The sequence below is a fragment of the Leptopilina boulardi genome, unplaced genomic scaffold (assembly GCF_019393585.1).
Source record: "Leptopilina boulardi isolate dan_hultmark-lab unplaced genomic scaffold, ZJU_Lbou_2.1 LbouV2_341, whole genome shotgun sequence".
Taxonomy (NCBI): Eukaryota; Metazoa; Arthropoda; class Insecta; order Hymenoptera; family Figitidae; genus Leptopilina; species Leptopilina boulardi.
This window is the reverse complement of record NW_026137909.1, coordinates 448,700-471,008: the sequence shown is the minus strand read 5'-3', so window position 1 is coordinate 471,008 and position 22,309 is coordinate 448,700. Positions and strand designations below refer to the sequence as shown.

General features: G+C 29.4%; 5 protein-coding genes across 5 annotated transcripts; 1 reads left to right on the top strand and 4 right to left on the bottom strand.

Annotated features, from left to right (window-relative positions):
• Positions 1 to 2,210: 2,210 nt before the first annotated feature.
• LOC127285694 (nucleoplasmin-like protein ANO39) lies at positions 2,211 to 3,526 on the top strand. The gene is made up of 2 exons (XM_051311831.1): positions 2,211 to 2,529; positions 2,967 to 3,526. Exons 1-2 carry the CDS (start codon positions 2,211 to 2,213, stop codon positions 3,524 to 3,526), a joined length of 879 nt encoding a protein of 292 aa, XP_051167788.1.
• A 1,681-nt stretch (positions 3,527 to 5,207) lies between these two features.
• Positions 5,208 to 7,941, bottom strand: LOC127285683 (uncharacterized). Its single transcript, XM_051311814.1, has 2 exons — positions 7,682 to 7,941; positions 5,208 to 7,557 (listed from the first exon to the last, which is right to left on the bottom strand). Exon 2 carries the CDS (start codon positions 6,585 to 6,587, stop codon positions 5,271 to 5,273), a length of 1,317 nt encoding a protein of 438 aa, XP_051167771.1. The 5' UTR covers positions 6,588 to 7,557; positions 7,682 to 7,941; the 3' UTR covers positions 5,208 to 5,270.
• LOC127285693 (uncharacterized) lies at positions 6,695 to 7,769 on the bottom strand. Its single transcript, XM_051311828.1, has 2 exons — positions 7,682 to 7,769; positions 6,695 to 7,557 (listed from the first exon to the last, which is right to left on the bottom strand). The coding sequence occupies exons 1-2, from the start codon at positions 7,767 to 7,769 to the stop codon at positions 6,695 to 6,697; spliced, it is 951 nt and encodes a 316-aa protein (XP_051167785.1).
• A 574-nt stretch (positions 7,942 to 8,515) lies between the features above and the next one.
• Positions 8,516 to 14,133, bottom strand: LOC127285692 (putative nuclease HARBI1). The gene is made up of 4 exons (XM_051311827.1): positions 14,112 to 14,133; positions 12,050 to 12,256; positions 11,789 to 11,939; positions 8,516 to 9,365 (listed from the first exon to the last, which is right to left on the bottom strand). Exons 1-4 carry the CDS (start codon positions 14,131 to 14,133, stop codon positions 8,516 to 8,518), a joined length of 1,230 nt encoding a protein of 409 aa, XP_051167784.1.
• A 1,096-nt stretch (positions 14,134 to 15,229) lies between these two features.
• Positions 15,230 to 21,399, bottom strand: LOC127285733 (protein FRG1 homolog). The gene is made up of 5 exons (XM_051311873.1): positions 21,234 to 21,399; positions 20,746 to 20,825; positions 16,563 to 16,855; positions 16,231 to 16,430; positions 15,230 to 15,818 (listed from the first exon to the last, which is right to left on the bottom strand). Exons 1-5 carry the CDS (start codon positions 21,287 to 21,289, stop codon positions 15,671 to 15,673), a joined length of 777 nt encoding a protein of 258 aa, XP_051167830.1. The 5' UTR covers positions 21,290 to 21,399; the 3' UTR covers positions 15,230 to 15,670.
• Positions 21,400 to 22,309: the final 910 nt, after the last annotated feature.

Here is a 22,309-nt window from a genome sequence, read left to right as displayed (position 1 = left end):
TAAGAATAGTGTGATGTAAAAAAAAATTGGTAAGTCTCAACAAATTGCAAGTCTTATAGTAATTTTCTACGCAAAAAATTTAAAAATTAATTAAATATGAGTCGCCGGAAAGTAAAACCACACATAAAATTCTGACGGCCATGTTAATTCAATGGGAGTCAGAATTTTATGTGTGGTTTTACTTTCCGGCGACTCATATAAAACAAAGCAAATATTAAATTTCTAATATATATAAATTATAAAAATGTACGAAATTCAAAACATTTAAAAGTTCCCAAATTAATTCTAACCTACCAAAAATGACTAAATTTTGCAATTCGACTAATTTTAATTACGATATACATTTAAGCAAACTGTATATTAATTCTTTGTTGAAAATCAAATAATTTATGTTTCGGTCAAGTTTCAATATCCAATATTATTGAAATTCAATGTTATATAATATTCAAATATTAAAACAATTGATGTTAGCATAAAAATTGACAAAATTACTTTGTATGGCATTATTAATGGAAAAAAAATAAAATAGGAATCTTACAACAAAAAGGATCAAACATTTAATGACATTTGTGACTGAAGTGTTACAGAACATTTGTAGATTTGACATAATGTTATAATTCTATAACAGATAATAATTTATTAATTATTAATTAATAAATTAATTATAATTAATAATTTCTACACGAAAAGAAAAATCTAGCTTTCATAGCATGAAAATGATTCCTACCATTAAAGCATGAATTTTTCTTACAAAGAAAGCAAGAATTCATGCGTTCTTAGTATGTTTGAGAAACACGTCTTCGTAGTATGCATTTAATACTTTAAATGAATGAGCGCCACGCATAAATTGTATGAAACCAAAACCTACTACTATTGCACGAGTCTCATGCTTTTTCGGTATTAGAGTCCTGCAACTGGCGATCACCAAGTTTGAGTCAAGTTAAAGTGTGCGTGTCTTAATCGCCAGTTGCAGGACTCTAATACTGAAAAAGCATGAGACTCCTGCAATAGTAGTAGGTTTCAGTTTCATACGATTTGCGCGTGGCGCTTATGCATTTAAAGTATTAAATACATACTACGAAAGCATGTTTCTCAAACCTTTTAAGCATGGACACCAATCCTACTAATAACGTATGAATTCTTACTAATATTACTAGAATTTCTCTACTATAATAGCATGAAAAGATTCATGCGTTAAACGTATGCCTTATCACGTTATACAAGCGAGATTTTTCTCTCCGTGTAGAATAAGACAAGCATTCTGTTCTAGAAATGTTATGTAATATTCTTTCAGCACAGTTCTAGAGCAGAAGCGGAACAAAATTTCTAGAACATTTGTGACATCTATGTTTTAGAACTCTTATAGAACATTTGTTATAGAATAATTTAAGAACAAATTTCCGGATATATTCTATAACAAAAAGAGAATATTATTCTAGAAAGGTGACATAATATTGTTATATCAAAATTCTAGAACAAAAAAAGTACAAAATTTCTAGAACACTGTTACCATTTTGTTCTATAACTGCTACATGTTATTGATGGCATAATTGTTCTAGAACGATGTTCTTTAATTTTAATAGAACAATTATAGAACGTGTTTGCTGGGTAAAATTTTTATTTTTTATGCAATAAAAATCGAACACTTAGTTCGTAGGACTTTCATGTAACAAAATTATTGAACACTTGAAGGATATATTCAACTCTTTGACGCAATATAACTTTGCAATATATAAATAGTATAATATTGTTTTTTAACAACAAAATAACTACAATTGGTACAATTTTTACAAACAATACCTCGTTTCGTTCGTTGAAAGATTCTCTATATTTCTGGTCGTTATTATTTTTTTTGAAGATATTTTATTAAAAAGTTATTTAACAAATATTATTATTTTTTTAATATACATATATTTGTTAATTAAATATTTTTTCACAAAATTCAACGAACAGAATTGTATAGAGAATTTTTTAAACATCATAATTTGTGTCCTGACGCGGTGAAAGGGACCTTATGGTATAATAGCAAATTGTACTTTTGAATGTTCATAATAAAAAACGAATTGAACAAAATAATTTCTAGTTTTTGGAAATGAAAGAGCAACTCAAATAATTTGATTTCCAAAAATTAGAAATTATTTTGTTCAATTCATTTTTTATTATGAACATTTAAAGTACAATTTGCAATTAAACCATAAGGTTTGGCGTACATGTCACCTGCCGATGTTGATGTAGGAGATTTTGTGGTAGCGGGTCCTTCAACGTCCTCCTCGTCTATGGAAAAGGACAAAGTTGATAGAGATGATAAAGAATGTGATGATGATGGTGACAGTGACGATAACGATGACGACAATGTCGAGTATGAGGGGAATGAGGAAAATGAGGAGATTGAGGCGAATGACGATGGTGATGGTAATTATCGTCATGATGATGATAATATTGATGAGCCTGACGAGGATGATGATGATGATGATGATGATGAGGAGGAAGGGGAGGAGGATCATCAGGATAAAGAGAATATCGCTCCAAGTAAGTTTAAAAAATTCTTTGTGGTGGCATTGCGGTTAGGGAAAACTTATTGGACATTAGAAAAAATAAGTTGCAAGACAATTATAGTGCGAACTGTATAATTTTTAATGATTTCTTTTGTTAAAGTTAACCCATAAGATTAATTATAATTTAAAAAAATAATTTAATTTAATCAAAACAAATCGTTTGCTCAATAGAAAAGAACAAAAAATGCCCATACATAATAATATAATAATAAATAATTTAATTATGTAATACAATAATTATATATATATGTAATAGTGCGACAAAAAGTTTATTTTCAAAAAATAATAGAGGTACCTATTTAAATTTAAATAAAACATACAATATTATTGTTTAATTTTATTTTCACTCAAATCTATACTATAGTGTAAGTATATTTTATTGTATACTCTGCTTTTATTTACGTTATATAGATAAATCACGCATACAATGGAAAAAGAAAATGACGAGTGCTTTGATCGAAATTGTTTCAACTCTTAATGAAAAAACAAGTTTGAAAGGAGTAAAATTTTGGAATAAAGTTAAAGATTCATTAAAGGAAAAAGGGTATGATAAAGCACCAGCGGAAAAATGTAAATCAAAGTGGGGTGGATTGTTAAAGGGTTACGATCGAAATTTAAAGAAACTAAAACGATCGGGCGCAAGTCCAGTGAGATGGACGCATTTTGAGGAAATGCATACAATGATGTTTAAGAAACCGACCATCAGTCCACCAGCTATCGCCTCAAGCATCAAAGGATACGAGAAAAGAATTCGCGAGGAAACTTCTGAAAGCGCCAGCACCACAAATGAATTGGGTGACGATTCAAAGAAAAAAAAAATTAACCCGAAGAAAAACATCAGACAGACTGAATTAATGCAACAAATGTTGGATAATTCCGAAAGAAGGAGTAACGTAACTACGCAATTGACAACTGAAGTTCTTGGTACATTAAAAGATATGGTACAAGTTCTAAAAGATTTCAAAAAATAAATTTTTGGGAATAAGTTATATTTTACAAAGCGGTGATAAAAGCGATTCTTTCTGCTGTCTGTTAATCAGTATACTGTATAAAAAAGAAATTTATGTTTTGTTTCTTGTTTTTGAATAGCAGAAAATCACTGCATTTTTTTGCGCGTTTAAAAATATTGATAGGTGTTTTATTTTTATTTTCAAATATTTATCGATACTTATATATATGATTTTGCGTATATTTTAAAGTGCAAATACGTCACATGTATACCAAAGTTAAAGTTAGATAGATAGTTGATACAGTTGATTTAGATATTAATACTGTTGTTTTTGACTATATACCTATCTATATATTTCTGTGCAATAATTACAAATAATTACACTTAATGTATAAGTTTTAAGTAATCAACTTACTTTAAATTTAAATAAAATAAAAAAAAAACCATTAAATTTTAAAGAATTAAAACTGTTGCAATGTTTTTTTTTTGTTTTTTAAACATATATATTATTCAAATATACATGTACATAAAAGTTTAAAAATCATTTAAAAATTAATTTAAAAATTACAAAATAAGTTCAAGTACGGTTATTATGTCGAATTTCTGTAACATGTTAATTATTTAAAAAATAGCAGGTTATTGTGCCATAATTCGCATTGTGTTAGAAATTGTTATGGGCAGAATTCAATTTATCAATTGTTATTTATTATCGTAATTAATATTAAAGTTTTCGCGCACATTCATCGCATTGTAAAAACAGCATTTTCAAGATATTTATAAAATAAAAACAATTTTTCTCATACAAATTCAACATTTCAAAAATTTATTAAAATAATATACCTATTTGACACTTTTCATTTCAAGAATGATATTCAAGCTCGACGATTTATATCAAATAAGTAGCTCCTGCTTTTTCGTCATCATTTTTATCTCAAGCTCAAGGCCAAAGATGGTATAATTTCCATTTAAAATATTAAAAAAAAAAAAAATTCTCCAATATTTCAGAATTTTGTCCGTGAGAGGAAAATATATTCAAGAAAAATCAATTTTTGAGAAATTTTCGAATATTTAGTTAGAGAATTATTTGTTTTGTGTCTAAATTGTCTGTATTAAAATAATAACTGTATAAAAATTTAATTTAATTTCATATTTTACTGTATATTCGCAGGTACATTAAAAAATTATTTCGTTAATTTGAGGTGACATTTGTATAATTCCTTGAACACGTGCTCTTTGCAGTTTTTTCCTTTGGGCAATTTCCTCGTGTTGATTCTTAAATTCTCGATCATCAATGAACACGCGAATAATTGATATTCCAAAATTTGCCATGCCGACGACAGCAATATAGGCCACGAATGCTTCGGCCGGTTCACCACAAAGTATAATAACTGCACGCTGATTTAACGAGAACAAATTCGGCACCCAACTCGAAAGTTTTGAATTGATACGCTTAACAACAGAGCCGAATATAGACATCTTGCCGCCCTAGGCCATTTTACTGATCCGCCCTCCTTAAGGCGAGGATTTTCATGCATGAATACAAATATTTGGAAAAATTAATTTTGGCGTATGATGATTAATAATGATATATTAAAATGTTTGCATATTAAGATTTTTATTTGCATGTTGAGATAAAAAAAGAGACTTGAATAACTTCTCATTTGTTTCGCGAATTTAATGGAGAAGAAGAAAGAAATATGTAATTAATAATTTAAAAATTATTTTTATTTAATAATAATAAATAATAATGAAGTAAGACTTTTAGTCTACAGATTTACTCGACGTACTTTTTTTTCTGCAAACTCGTTTATAATTTTTTCGGTATCAATTGTTTGAAGAATGGAAGATTCAATATACATTATAGACAAGGCATTCAATCTTTCTTCGCACATGGTTGAGCGCAAATAGTCTTTAACTCTTGACATAGCAGAAAATGATCGCTCACAAGAACAATTTGAAACAGGGATTGTTAAATAAATACGAAGCGCAACATTTACATTTGCATAAACAATCGTTAATTGTTTTTCGTGCAGCATAATCGACAGTTCAATCATCGAAATATTTTGTATCTTCATCGATCTTAGATGTGCTCCAAGGTGAAGGCATTCAACTTCTAATTCGTCTCCTAAATCGTCGGGATAAAAAGAGAGTAACTTTGTACAATTCTTCCTTATTTCGCCAGAATCTTGAACATGCAATAATGTTAAGAAAGAGAACCTGTCACACAAAATTTCATAGGCTTCGCATCGTTTTTTTAATTCCGCTTCCAACCTATCAATGCTAAAGTAAAACATGTTCACTTTGATGTTGTCTCTGCCCGTAAATTCATGTTCCGTTTCTCCAGCTTCATCAAAATGTGGTTTACGTTTCTTCTTTCTCGACAAATAAAATTTATAACTAGTGTGCTTGCAAACACTTTTGGCTTTCTCTTCGTAAACAGAAAATTGGTTCCTGAATTCGGCAACGTACTGCATTAAAGAGTGATAAAGTTCAACAACCAAAGCGAGGTGACAATCTTTAGCTTGTAATGCTTTGCTGACAGCATTCAACCTTTGAAGTATATCGTTCCAAACAAGTGAAATAAAGCAATTTTCAAGATTATCAAGAGAAACATGAATTCCTTTGGCTTGTTGACGAGTTTCAGGTTTTTCAAATTTATTGTTAGCTATTTGTAACAGGGCATTTAAAATTTCACTCCAAGATTGACAAACACTTTTACATGCTTGGTGTTGATCTGACCATCTAGTTTTAGATAAATTCTTAAGAACAGTCGCGTTATCTTTCAAATTTTCGAGTAAAATCTCCCATCTGTGTGTTGACGAGGAAAAGAAATTGTAAAGCTGTTGCAAAATAGAGAAAAAATTTACCACTAACTGACAACTTTTAACAGTATTTGTCCCAACAAGATTGAGTGAATGTGGTGAACAAGGAGCGAAGACAGCTGCGGGATTTACTTCAACAATTCTTGCTTGAACACCAGAATACATACCCGACATATTGGCTGCGTTGTCGTAAGACTGTCCTCGACAATTTCCTATGCTTAAATCATCACCAGCCAAAACACCGAGAATGGTATCGAACATTTCTTCTGATTTGTGTCCACAGTTGGGAATAAACTTTACAAAATTTTCTCTTGGTAAACCATTTTCATCTACATGTCTCAAGATAAATGATAACTGATCAAAATGTGCTACATCTGAAGTTGAATCAATACTAATCGAAAAGTATTCAGAACATTATCTCCTAAAATTTTAATAAATTCTTCGCAAGTGAAAGATGAAAGGTAAGATGTATTTCCACTACCTTTGTTTCCATAAAGCTTAATATGCTCTGCCAGAAAGGGGTCAAATTGAGCAATTAACTCTAAAGCCATGATGTAATTTCCCGAATGGAATGATCCAAATTTTTCATCTGTTCCTCTAAATGGTAATCCATAAGATGCCAAAGATTTGATCGTTGCCACTACTCGTTTAAGAACGTTTCTCCAATATTCGATTTGTTTTTGTGTTTCATAAATAATTGATTTGTCAATACTCTTATTCGTTTTATTTATTTGTAAAAACCTCATCATTGCATCCTTATGTTCCGTGGAACATTCATGTTGCACTAAACGATCATGTGCGTTTTTCCAATCATTAAATCCTGTTGTAAACGAACTTTCTTTCACTTTAAATAATTTACAGGGACCACAAAAAATCGAGTTTACACTTGTTGAATATATCAACCACGGACGCACCTGAATTTCTCCATTTTTTAGTTCTCGATTAAAAAGTGATTTTGACATGTACCTTGCTCTATTATTATACTGTCTTTTTGATTTCGAAAAGTCGGCATCAATGTTTTGATTAAATCCGTGTGTTGTGAAATACTCTACCGTTGAATCATTAATTGTCCATTTCGCCGGATCATCACTGATCTCACAATTTGTCAAATCAATCTCTGTATTGTCTGGAGTTAATGATAATTTCGAAATGTCTTGAATACCCTCTGTGTCAAGACCCTCATTTAATTGAAAATCACCAGGTTCTTCCGATAAACCCTTTTCCGCGTTTTCTATTTAGGTATAAATAGAGGTTAGAATTTTTAAAAATAGCACAATATGATGAAAAAGTAAATGTACAATTATATTAAAAAACTCGAACAAAGAATAAGAAAACTTGGTAAAATTATAACTTACGTTCGGCGACATTTTCCACGGTGTTCAAATGAATCGAATTATTATTGTCTGATATATTAGCTTGAATTTTCGTAACGAAAGAATCCATTTTTTGGTATTGACCGGTATGCTTTATTAAAGCTACATTTTTTTCTTTTCTTATTTTACGGTATTCACAACCGCTTAATTTATTTTTTTTAGAAGACATAATTTAAGTAATTTAACTTTCATTTACAATATGTCAACAACAACAAGAACAATATGTAAACATAAAGTCATAACCAAAAAGTTTTACAAACTTAATAGGTGGGAGTGTTGAGCAGTATGAAGAAAAGAGAAGTTCCTGAAATTGATTATCAGATTGGCGCTACGATCGAAAGTTGTCCCCTGGTATTCAGATAAAGTCACATGTAAACTATGTTTCGTTTTTTTCTATTTTTAACTTTTTTCGACTTTACCTAACACATTTTAAAATTTTTTAAAATTTTTTATTTCAATATTTTGCCGCCCCTAAAATCCGCCCGCCCCTAGGCCATGGCCTTATTGGCCTCTATTACAAATATGGCCTGCTTAACAATTTTCCCTGGACATGCGCTTTTGTCTTTCAAAACGCGATGATAACCGCGCCACTAAGTGCCAAGTAAATGGACAATTGATAATACAATATAGATTATCGTGATTTTTTAACAGGGATAAAATGTATTTTGTTATTTTGCATCGGCACTGTCAATTTTCCATTCGTCGTATCGTATTTGTCGCCCAAAAAGTGACACAAAAAGTGAACATTTAAGTTCCACTTAACAATAAAATTTTTATGTCTCACGCGTTTTGACGATCTCGATAATGATCGCGTATCTAGTTATGTTGCTCTCTACGATATAATACATTCGCAATTATTTCACGTTTCATTTGTCCACCAAATCCAATATTTTCTAGCTCTTGATCGTTATTGTCGACATTTTCGTGAACGGCCTCAGGAACATTATTGATATCGTCTGCTGCTGCATTATTATCTACAGCTACCCCCTCATCGAATAAATCATTGAGTGATAGACAAATATTGTGGAGGCAGCAACAGGCGAGAATTATCATTGAAGCGTACTCAATATTTTGTAAATACAAATATTTGAGACGTCGAAAACGAGACAAAAGGAGAGCAAATACCCTTTCAATTGTCTGCCTTGTTCGGGCATGCACAAGATTAAAATTCCGTTGAATTCTTGTCAACCGACCACAATCCTTATACGGTGTCAACAAATTGAATAGTAAGGGATATATCTTGTCTCCAAGAATATGGGTTTCGTCTGGAAAGTAGCGTGCATTATCTCGGATAATTTCTTGTTTAATATCACTTAAGCTCCATACTCTAGCGTCATTGACGCTTCCGCAGCAACCTGCGTAAACGTCAATGAATCGCATTCTGTGATCACAGATTGCCTGTGTGTTAATGGAGTAATATCCCTTTCTATTCATATAACTATCGGCGTTTTCATGAGGTGCACTAATTTGTATCTGGCAACCATCAATGGCTTCAATCACTCCAGGAAACTGAGCAATTTCTTGAAATTCTAGTTGATTTTCAACGATAGCTTGTCCTGTAGGCCATTTTATAAAAGTTCGTGAACGCCGACAGAGTAATGTGGCTACGTCAATCATGCACTGCCATGAAGTAGATTTGGACACACCGAATCTGTCTGCTACAGATCTATAAATAAATAAATAAATAAAAATAAAATCAAACTTTAATAAATAATTATTAAAATAATTTAAAAAAAAATTTTAATATTCTACAGTTTATTTACACAAATGCAAATATAAAAATTAATTTCCTGCATAGTGGTTCTTGACAAATATTTAATTAAGTAATTACACAGCCCCACAAAAAAAAAAGTGTCGTGCGCGGCAGACCAGACTAGTCATTTCCCATGTATTTTGACGCGCTGAACACGAATCCGAAGTCCGTTTTGCTCCATCACGTCAGGATTTTTTTCTAACCTCCAAAAACCTGTCGGATTTTGAGAGGTAGGCTATTTTTTTAAAAATTGATGGATTTACTTCAAAATTGGTATCTAGGGGTTTTTTGGGTCGCTGATGAAGAATTTGAAGTTAGATTTTCAAAATTCAAAATGGCGGCTCCAATATGGCGGACGAATTTTGTAAAAATTGATGGATTTACTTCAATATTGGTATCTAGGGGTTTTTTGGGTCGCTGATTACGAATCTAAAGTTAGATTTTCAAAATTTAAAATGGCGGCTCCAATATGGCGGACGATGTCGACCCTTCAAAGGTGATAAATCCGCCCTTACACACGAAACTAGGAGCAATTGAACAGTTTGTCAAAGCCTTAGATAAAAAAGGAAACTGTTTCAAATACCTGGAACAAAAGTTTCCAAAAATCTCTGATGCGAAACTAAAAGCAGGGGTTTTCGACGGACCACGTATTCGTAAATTGTTAAAAGATGAGCAATTTATTACCAAGATGAATAAAAAGGAGAAAGCCGCATGGCTTAGTTTCAAAGCAGTTGTCGAAAATTTTCTGGGTAATCACAAGAGTGAAAATTGGGAGCAAATAGTTAGTGATATGATTAAAAACTTTGGTAAGTTAGGATGCTTAATGAGCATAAAGTTGCATTACTTAGACTCGCATCGGGATTAATTCCCTGGAAATTTGGGAGATTACAGTGAAGAACAAGGAGAACGATTCCATCGAGATCTGACAGAATTTGAGCGTCGGTATCAAGGAAGATGGGATGTAAATATGATGGCCGACTACTGTTGGATGCTGAAAAGGGATATTGTACCTGGAGGCACCAATTTGAAAAGAAAACCATTACACAAATCCTTTGAGGACAAAAGAGTGCGCTACCATAAAAAGACGTAAATACCTTACTTATGTATATAAGAATTTCCATTTCTAGTTTTGAAAATCTAACTTCAGATTCGTAATCAGCGACCCAAAAAACCCCTAGATACCAAGTTTGAAGTAAATCCATCAATTTTTACAAAATTCGTCCGCCATATTGGAGCCGCCATTTTAAATTTTGAAAATCTAACTTCAAATTCTTCATCAGCGACCCAAAAAACCCCTAGATACCAATTTTGAAGTAAATCCATCAATTTTTAAAAAAATAGCCTACCTCTCAAAATCCGACAGGTTTTTGGAGGTTAGAAAAAATCCTGACGTGATGGAGCAAAACGGACTTCGGATTCGTGTTCAGCGCGTCAAAATACATGGGAAATGACTAGTCTGGTCTGCCGCGCACGACACTTTTTTTTGTGGGGCTGTGTTATTGGACTTCCGCATGAAAAAGTCAATAACTAGGTTATTTTCGACAAGTTATTCGGATTATGATCTTATTAAGTCATCAGAAGCACCTGTTTGATAAGAAACCAATTGGTTTAAATTTTTTTTTTTACTTTTACGGTTTTAAAAATGATGATAAACTGACAAAGTGGGAACATTTCTAAAAAATGAAATTTTTAATTTTATAAATGGAAATTTTTACGTAGTTAATATTTGAATGTGATTGTATTAACTATTCTAAAGAAGGATAAGCGAAATTAGACTTAATTAAAAATTTTTTAAATGCCTTTATTCTAAATAATATTCAAAAATGCGTCGCGATAATGTCTATATCAAACGATCACACGAGACCAAACGTAAAAAAGTACGAATAACTTGATTATTTCCGGCCTATAGATTGTTGATTTAAAAAAGGAAAAAAAAAAATTTCAGATTTTTCATCGCATTTACTAAATTGTGATTTTCTCGAAAACTATAAAACTGCGAGAAATTATAAGAAATTATTAATTAATAAATTACTAGAAATTAATTAAAAAATTATATAATAAATATTAAATAAATTAAATTATTAAATTAAACTTTTTCATGCAAACGTCCAGAAATATTTTTTTGATAATAGTCTGCATAATTTCTAAATGAATATTTAGATACAGTTTGCGTCTTTTTTACAATTTGATTATCAAAATTTGTGTACTTTTTATTAAAAAATATGAAAATTTAAATAAATATTTGAGATATAGTTTTCACACAGCTTCAATATAGTATTGTGTACATATTTCAAAAAAAGATATATAATACAATATAATAATTAAGTATATTATACCGATGAACTTCCTGATTGCCGAAAATCCAAATTGCGATGGCCAATTTCTTCATCACCGGAACGTTTGATTGTTCTGTAATTAAATCTGGTCCAATCATGAGACTCAATTCCTCGAACGTTGTTCTGCTCATTCTAAAATGAGATTTGAAATCTGCATCAAAAAATTACAAACAGCTTATATATACATACATGCATATACTTAAACAATTCGCTATTTTCTATACGAAAAAATAAACATAATATATTTATAAAAATTTGTACCTGACAGTGAAAATCTGGGAATAATTAATTCAAAATAGTTTTCTGTCTTCGGAATGTGAGTTATCATCTTCTGTCCAGCTATTAACAGAAATAAATTTTCAAATTCCTCCTCTTCCTCTTCTTTACTTAAAATCGTGTGGAGGTATGCAATAACAGCCGCCTGTATTGCCACGATTGATGCTACTACTTCCGGCGGCACACCAATAGCTAATTTATAAATAAAAAAAAAATTAGATATTATTTAAGAATTTAATCAGTTAAAAATTTGAGTAAATTAAACTCCGAGCAAATGATGAATTTATTTAATGAAAATTTTGAAATATAAAAGTTTATATAAATAAATATAATAATTTCTGTTGAATAAGACAATTATGTTAAATAAAAAATTCGTTAAAATAAACATATTAAATAAAACGCGTATAGGGTCAGCCGGGGTAAATCCGAACGGGGGGTAAATCCGAACGCTAATTATTTCAGCTTAATTAAAATTTTTAAAAATAAGTTCGATATGAGAATTTTTACCTCAGATCCTCTTCAAGAGATTCTAAGTATTATCCCATTTTTCGTTTGTTAATTAGCAACAGCATAAACAAAGATAACGAGTTTTGCAAAAAAGATTGAAAATCAAAGATGACACTCTTTCAGTATTTTGTCTCGTATTTGAAGAAAAAGAAGCTAAAAATTTATTTTATTATTTATAATTGTTTGTTATGAATACTATAACAGAAACTATTTTTGATTTTTGCCTTCTGTAAAATTTTATTAATAATATCAGACCGTTCGTATTTACCCAGGAAAATTGGAAAACCGGGGTAAATCCGAACGGTATTTTCAATAATTTTTTTTTACATCAGAGCCACACAAAATTGTTTTTATTTAATTACACTATTATTTTAACATTATAAAAGTACATAGAAAAAAGTTTTTCTTTCTATACGTATCCTCGTTAGTAATTAATAAACAGAAACTTAATCTCTGTTCTCTCGAAGGAGTGTTTCAATTTTTTTGCCAAATGGTTTGTTGAAAAAAGTTTTTCAGGATCTTAATAAAATTTGGTATTCTACGGTTTTTGGGGTCGCTAATTACCAATTTGAAGTCAGTTTTTCAAAATTCAAAATGGCGGACGAGAATTAAAAAATTCATTGGATTCGCTCGAAAATTGTTACTCGGGGGGTTTCAGGGTCGCTGATTACGAATTTGAAGTTAGCAAATTTGAACATTTTTAAAAATAAGTTTTAAGAAAGTCCGCCATTTTGAATTTAAAAAATTTGACTTTTATTTTTGTATTTACATTCAATCACTTCAAAATACTATCTGTACCAAGTTTTGCAAAAATCCGTTATGATTTGATAAAGTTATTGAAGGTTTTAATTGTGTAATGCATTTTAATTTTTAACCTGTTTGATTTTTGTACTTATATATGATGCATTATTACATAATAGGTTTATTATCTTTTTTTTTTTTTGAGTTTTTATATAAGTTTAACAATTGCAATACTTTAAATTTATTTTCCCTAAGATTTTTCTGAAATACAGTGGCGTTCGTATTTACCCCGGTATTTTAGGAAAGTTGCAAAGTATCGAGGTAAATACGAACGCTAAGTTTCCTGCGATTGTAATTTATCAAAAATTTTTGCTACCCCATAAAATTGTTCTATGGAATATACCGATGGTGGGATTTATGTATACACAAACTAAAAAATTCCATTGCGGTAAGACAAAGACACAAATTGGCTCCAATAACAATAATAATTTCTTTTTAAAAATTAAAATATGCATGCAGGCACAAATGTCCAAAAATATTGCAGCATATTTTTAGTAACTAATTTTAATTAATTAATTAATTTATTAGTTGTACATAAATTTATGATTTTAATGTTAAACAAAAATAAAACTCAAATAATAAATAAATTAACCTGCTTTTAATACTTACAAAACAAAAATAGCCAAAATATAAACAATACGTGGCTTATTGTATAAAATTGTATACAAAATGCAGCTGTACTATGTGTTTAAACAATGCTATTTGTAAAAATTAATTAAAATAAGTATTAGTCGTTTACCTTGACTAATAATGTTGCACATTTCTCTCAATATGTCATTAATTTCGTAATGAGGAACTAAAATCATTAAAATTGTTTATGAAAATTGTTTAAACAATTGAAATTTTTTTTTTCAAAACACAAAATCAAAGGCGTTATGCAGAATTATATCATCTTTAAAATAAGACGAAGAACGTCAAAATCGGTTAAAATTTGTAGACTCTATGTTAATTTGTTCACGGCCCACTGAGTAGCGTAGCGCGCGTAGAGCTTACACGGAATTTTTAAAAATTCATTTAAACTTAATTAAATCATCAGGCCCACTCCGGCTCTTTTTGCAAAATCTTCTGTTTATTTTCAGACATGAATAAATCATAAAAAAAAATTTAATCGGGCCCAAATTAAAAAAAAAATAATTAGTTTATAAAAACTTAATTTTTTTTCATTAAAAATTTAAAAAAAAATTTTTTTCTTAAATTTCTTAAAAGTTGAAGAAAAAACAAAACTTTTATTCTTTGGCGAGATTTTACCAATTTCAATATTTTCAGAGATATAAGCCATTAAAAAAAGGTCTACTTTCGCAAAGCTAAAAATTCATAACTAAAAAATTTGGCCAATTTTTCAAAAATAAAAAAATACGTATATCATGTTTTTCTACAAAGAATAAGAAAAAATATATTTACCCTAATTTTAAACTTCGACTATAAATCTCATGTGGAATCGCCCATATATATGAGGAAAAATTTCTGAAGTGATCCAACTTTAAAATTGAACATTTTCGGATCGTGCTGAAATTTGCATAAACTTTAGTACTATGGGTAAGTACTTCACCCACAAATTATTATTAAGTTTTATGCAAAACTGTAAAGGGGGAGAGAGAGAGTTCAAAATTTTCGTTAAATGTGAACAGTGGATTTTTTAAAAAATCGTAACTTCTATATAAATAAAACATTATAACTCGAAAGTTTTCTTATTTTTATTTTAAATGATCATCAGAATTTTTAAATATGTTTTTTTCACTTACTGAAAAACATGAAATTGGCACTTGACTCCTTTCGTGAAAACTCAGTTTTAGGTAAAAAAAATAATGTAAAAAAGAGGGAACGGTAATGGTGCCAAGCCAATGATTACAAAAAAAATATTGAAAGACCCTCGATTATTTCTTTTTCCAAAAAACAACTGTTCACAACCCACGCGGATGGCATTGCAAAAGAAATTTTGTATTACAAATTAAGTGCACCTTTCACAATATTTGGGGAATATTTCAAAAACTTCGTATAAGCGAACAATAGAATTTCAACAGGCTTTGCCGCGGATAATTTGTCTTTGTAGTTCAACAATTTCACATATGCGTATAGTAAGAATCATAAACTAATTAATTTTAAAATTCTAAAGATATAAGTATATTTGTAATTCTTCAATGAATTTCGTACAAATTTGAAACCAAATTTCAATAAATAGAATCAAGTGTTATTGTTATTTTACAATTGGGTATTTAATTTATAAATATATAATCAAAACCGTTTGACAAATATTAAATGATAATTAATATGTAGGTAATTTAAACTACATAATTTCTTTTATTTACAATAGCGATCTGCTTTCATTTTACTTCTTCTGTCAAGTAAAGTTTCATGAAGTATACCTTCTTCTTTTGCTTTTTTTAGTGTTGAACGATCTGACGTACATATTCGTAGTTTTTTGTCTTGAAACTTTTGAAACTTGCGTCTAAAAGAGTAAATAATTTCAATTACAATTAGAGTGTTTACATATTATAAATAAACAAAATAAAAAAATGTTTTTTGGGAAAAATATAGTGATACATGATCATTTTTATTTTTATAATTTTTTAAGTATATCTTGATTATGGCATTTTTTAAATAAATTAAATGTATATATTTATAAAATGATGCTGAAACTGACACCAAGTTAACAGAACCTATAAAACAAATTTCGTCAATAATTTTAAATTAATTAAAAAAAATGGTTCTAACAGCAAAAAACATAAGAATAACATAAGAAAGTTTTAGCATCATCTTTTAAATAATTTTAAGTGCTATTGAAATAAAAAATTTTCTTTTCCTCTTTGAGAACTAGGTATAACTCGTGAAAAAAAAGATGTTAACAAAAATATACTCACACAAATTTTTCTTCAACTTGTGCCATAGATCCTAGTTCTTCTTCACATACTTCTTTATCATTATCGTCTACTCGTTGTACAATACTTCTGATACAAACGAATTCTGCAGGTCCAGCAGTTTTACTTTGACAAACAACATCATCATCATTTGTCACAGAAATGAAATTATTAGTACTACTTAAAATAGCAAGATTTCCGTCCTAAAAATATTGAATTAAGCATTTATTTATTTAATTTGTAATTAAGATATAATTTACATTTTACAAAAAGAAGTCTTTAACCATTAATATCTTCGAAAAATTTAAAAATGCTAAAAATTCAATAATTTATACCTGAAAAATTGGCTCCCATTGTTCTAAGGTACCGACTGCATCACTGCGCCCTACCACAACTCCTTTTTTATCTACTCCTAAATATTTACCGTATCCCGATTTTAGGGCAACTTTTGTCTCATTCACTGGAATAGCTATTAAAATTTCTTCTGGACACGGACCCTCACCTTCATCATGAGGAATTCCCAATGTAAAAAGTCCATTATCAAGTGCTTTTATATATGTTTGATTTTTAAATTCAATAGCTACTGTTCCTGTTATCTCTGACACACTAGTTGTTTTGCACCAACCACCTAAAATATTTATTTATTTATAACATTTCCCGCAATACTTTTGGACCACAAACACAACAAAAAAATGGAAAATACTTATTAATCATCATAATTTAAGATAATTAAACGCGATAATTTTTAAATATTTAACACTCACGTAAGCTGCAAATATACTAATTCATATATTTCAAAAACTGATTTAGACAATATACATAAATTAATATAATATAGATATTAATAAAAACAAATTGATTTGATAAATTTTCTTAAAGTTATTGAGTTATTAAAATTTGATTAAAATCGAATTCTTTTAAATAAAAAAGAATTAAAAGGAACATTCTGTAAATAAAGTGTTGGATAAATTTATATTCTATTGAATACAAATTAGAAAAAATTAAAATTTTATTTAAAAGAAAAGTCCATCTATTGAAATTCTGTCAAATGAAAATTTTAATTAATAAATTTTATAATAATCCACATTAATATAATCTTCTTATTACAGGTTGTTCTGCATAGTTTCAATAAAAAAGTTTAAAGAATAATAAAAATTAACTATTTCCTAATAGGGTAAGTGCATCAATTACGGCGCGTTTATAACTGTTGCAAAATGATTTTAAAAATTATTTTAATCTTTTTTTGATACAATTACTAATAAAGATGCACATTTAAATAATTATTAATTTAATTATTTGAGTTCAAATTTTTTTTCTCGTCAGAGTTGAAACATATTTTAGAAATAGTTGACATGATTTTGAAGAAACTATTTAAATTATAATTTTTCAATAATTTTTAATATATTTTTTAAACAATTTAATTTTGAAAAAATGGTCAAGTGCGAGTTACACTCGCTTATCTAGGGTTCTGTTCACGATTATTTAAAGTTTAAGATTCTTAAAGTTAAGATAAAAAGAAAATTTGAGCTTTTTCAGGAATTTTGAGTTTTTATAGCGAAAAAATATTTAAGTCTATTTCAAAGGGGTTGGCTATATTTTTCGTGAAATCTCCATGTAAAATTAACTATGGGTACCAAGTTTCAGCTTCTTAGCTCGAAAACTAAAAGTTCAAGCAGGAAGGACACGCTTTTTTCCGAAATTACGAATTTTGGAATAGAACTATATTCAATTCAATTCCAATCGGATTCGCTATAATTTTCCTTTAATCTACTCACGAAAATACGTATGTATACCAAATTTGAGCTCAATTGGTTGAAAAGGCTGGGTTTTAAAGGGGGGACATGATTTTCTGGACGGACATGAGTGAAACCATAAGGGTTCCGTTTCGGTTCACTGCGTGAACGAAACCCTAAGAAGAATTAAAATATTTATAAATCCACCAATATTGTTTTCTTTTTACCGGAAATGTTTTATTTTACCACAGAGTATAACCATTTACTTATATTCTAATATCCCGTTTCAATTTCTAGATTTCAACGTTTCTGACTCCCCAGGTGCGAATTTTCCGTCAGCCCATGGTTGGGCCAACTTTGCAAAAGTTGGGACAACTTCACCTGCCAAAGGGTGGGCCAACTAGCGAAATGATAACGGTTTACCACCCATTGGCATCGATGGTCGGCCCAACAACTCGTCCCAAGGTTGGTCCAACTCTAAAAGTGTATGTTGTACCAACTATAATTCTCATTGGTTGGCCCAACAATTTGTCCCAAAGTTGGTCCGACAACTTGTCCCAGAGTGGAACCAACTTTAAATGAGTATGTACCAAAAATATAAATAATTAAAAACATGAATTAATTATACAATTAGCACACTGGTAAGTTCTGAAGAATTTTACATATGTCCTTACTTATTAATATTAAACGCAATCTCCTTATACATTTTTGAAAATATCTAACGCCCGCTGGGATCGAACCCCTAACCTAACGCATCGCAGTCTTATACGCTAACCATTACGCTACGCTTACATGGGATTATTTTTCAGAAATGTATTTGAAAGCTGACTGAAGAAAATAATAGCTTAGGCAGCATTAGAAGAATAAAGAAACAATAATGATGCGGCACGACATACATATTTTAATAAAAAATATATTTAACAAAATTGATAAACGTTATTAAAAAATGAAATATTTTAAAACTAATGAAATGAGGATTATTCTGAATTTATTAATTAAAAGCTTATCAAATTCTGCATTTAACATGCCTATTATATGAAGTACTTTGAATTAACGAATTGTTAACAAATAATTAATAAAAACAATTTGGCCAACCATAGCGTTTAAGTCTTTTAAACTACGTTTGCCGAAGTTTTGACGACGGTCGGGCCAACCTTCACCCAGAGTTTGGCCAACCGAAGCATTTAAGTCTTTTAAACCATGTTTCCCGAAGTTTTGCCGACGGTTGGCCCAACTCTGGTTTAAGTTGGGCCAACGGTTGGCTTTACTCAGCATGCCATAGTTGGCATACAAAGTTGGCCCGACCTTGGTTACTTGTAAATACCCAGGTTGGACCAACTTTGGTTACCAAACTTCGCTTGCCAAAGTTAGGCCAACCTAGGCCCAACCATCCAACTCTGGCAGCCAGCCTAAATTCGCACCTGGGTCGAGATTTTATGTCAACCAGATTTTTATAGACTTCCCTTTCAACCGCCATTTTCTCGCCTTAAATTAAAAAAATATATATATCATTTGCATCAATATATGTGAGATAATATATAAAAGTTTTAAGAGATTTCAATATATTTTCCTATAAAAAAAATTCTTGAAAATATATGCATAAATAAATTATTTTATTTGAGCACTTAATTACCTTAAAGTACACCATAAAATAAGTAAGTTACAAAATTTTTGTTAATAAATATTAGAAATTAAGCCAATGGCAATAGGTTGTTTGAGATTCCTTCCATAATAAGTGATTTGCGGAAGTCACGATATCTAATGACTGCTTCATCAAAAATAAAAAAAAAACAAATATTTTCCAGTAGTAGATGAGTATGACTCGTGATTGAACGAAGGATTTTCAAATAATTGAAATTTGATTTTTGGCAGTGTTTTTTTTATCACAAATTACGATTTTTGAGGCCATTTAGACCTCAACCTGTAAAATTGGTTGTAATCAACAGAAAAAAATACTTTGTTCAATCACTAGTTAATACTATGTAGAAAAAGTGAACCAAATTTCAGAAAAATCGGTGCATTAGTTTTTGAGAAATCATGTATCAAAAAATCGCTATCTCAAATAGTCAAAATTTGAATCATAATGATATCCTAGGGAGATCTTAGTGATATTTCTAGAATATTTTAACGATATACCAACTTTATCCCAAGAATATCCCCACGATATCACTAGGATATCCCTAGAATATTCTCAAGATAGCCCTAGAATATCCTCAGGATATCCCAGAATATCCTAAGTATATTCCCAGGATATCCCAAAAATATCCTACGTAACGGCGGTTTGGATGTTCTGAGGATATCCTCAGGATATCCTATGGACGTTTTCAGAATATCCTGCATTAGTTTAGGATATACTGAGGATATCCTCAGGATATCCTTTTGTTGTGAGGGAGTAATACTAAAAGTGTTAATTTCAAAATGTCAAAACTTTTTTTAAAAAATCGTAAAATAATTTTAAAAAATGGCTTTTTAAGCTTAAGAGTAGTACTATAGGATCCGTTTGTCGAAAATTGATAAAAAAAATTTCTATCCAAAAAAAAAATTATCAAAAATGACTATAACAGACATTTTTTTTTACTCTTTAGAATTCATTTACTAAAAATCCTGACGTGAAGGAGCATTTTGAAGGTCAGATTCGTTTTCAGCACAAAAAAATCTATAAGAATCACCTAGAACTATTTTAATTACTTACTGGAAAAATTAAATTTCGCAGGCCTGTGTAATTACAAATAATACTCACTAAATTGTTAATGTTTAAACAAATAAAAATTTTAGAAATAATTACCATGATTAATGACATCAGTGTCCTGAACTTCGGGTTTTTGTTCAATTTTTTCTAAATTTTTATGTTTTCTTTTTTTTGTTCTGAAATAAAAATTTTTCGTTAAAATTAAAAGCATGAAATAAATTATTTTTCTATTAAGAAAATTTATAAATAATGTGTAGTATGAATAAAAACGTAGAAAATGGCTGCAGCCCGTATAATATTCAATAAATAAATAAAATATGTTACTGAAATTAATAAATTAAAGGTTAAAAATTTCAGAAAATTGAAAATGTTAGTCTTCAGTTATCTTTATGTTTTATATATTAATAAACAATAGAAAAAATATTTTTACAAAATTTGAGAATTATGTAAAACAATCAACTAATTATACAATTTTACAAATTATAAATATTAACAATTAGATTAAGAAAGTCATCAAGAAAAGTGTAATAGTAAATATTTTTAATAAAATAAATATATAACTGAAATTATAAAATTAAAATTACTTCTGTTTTTCTCCTTTAAGTACAAGTTTTCCTGTACGAATTCTATTGTACTCCATTTAAATAGATTAATAAATTATACTTGGAACAACTTCTATTTTATTATTTTTTGTCAACAATTTCGATGTTTACTTTTTTGCACGGTCGTATATATACAGGTTCGGAATCTCTTCAATGCCGATAATGGTGAGACGGGATCCTGTGGTGTAAACTCGCCGACAGGTGGCTACGTGTCGAAAAGTGTAATCTCTATCTTTGTCTTTCTTTCTAGGTGAAAGAAATAGAGCTTACTTTTCGACTCGTAGCCTTATTGACATTATTATTCTAAAGGTGCTTATATACCTCAAATTTCGATCAGATGAACATTATTTCTGGACCGTGAAAATGCGTGAAAAGTCATTTTCACGGCGGGTATTTTTGAATTGTTTTAAACAAAAAATGTTTTTTTAAGAAATATAATATTAAATAATTGTTTTAATATGTAAGAACACTTTAAAATAGTGATAGAGAGATGATTTGATTAAAAAATTTAGCAAATTTTGCTTTAAAACGTTTTCTGCTACAAGAAAGTGTAAAATGACGATGTTTGTGAAATGGTTTGTACAGTGTACATGTGTACATGTTTTTTTCAGTTATTCGAAACAATTAGTTGAATTTAAATTTATTTGATAAACATTTCAACTTACCGATTTATTTTCAGCACTCATTATTTATTACAAGTTAAAAAGAACCGACATAACATAAACAAAACTCTGAGAGACACTCACAAGGAAGAAGCACTGTACAAACCATTTCACAAACATCGTCATTTTACACTTTCTTGTAGCAGAAAACGTTTTAAAGCAAAATTTGCTAAATTTTTTAATCAAATCATCTCTCTATCACTATTTTAAAGTGTTCTTACATATTAAAACAATTATTTAATATTATATTTCTTAAAAAAACATTTTTTGTTTAAAACAATTCAAAAATACCCGCCGTGAAAATGACTTTTCACGCATTTTCACGGTCCAGAAATAATGTTCATCTGATCGAAATTTGAGGTATATAAGCACCTTTAAGGACAACGCTGAATAGAA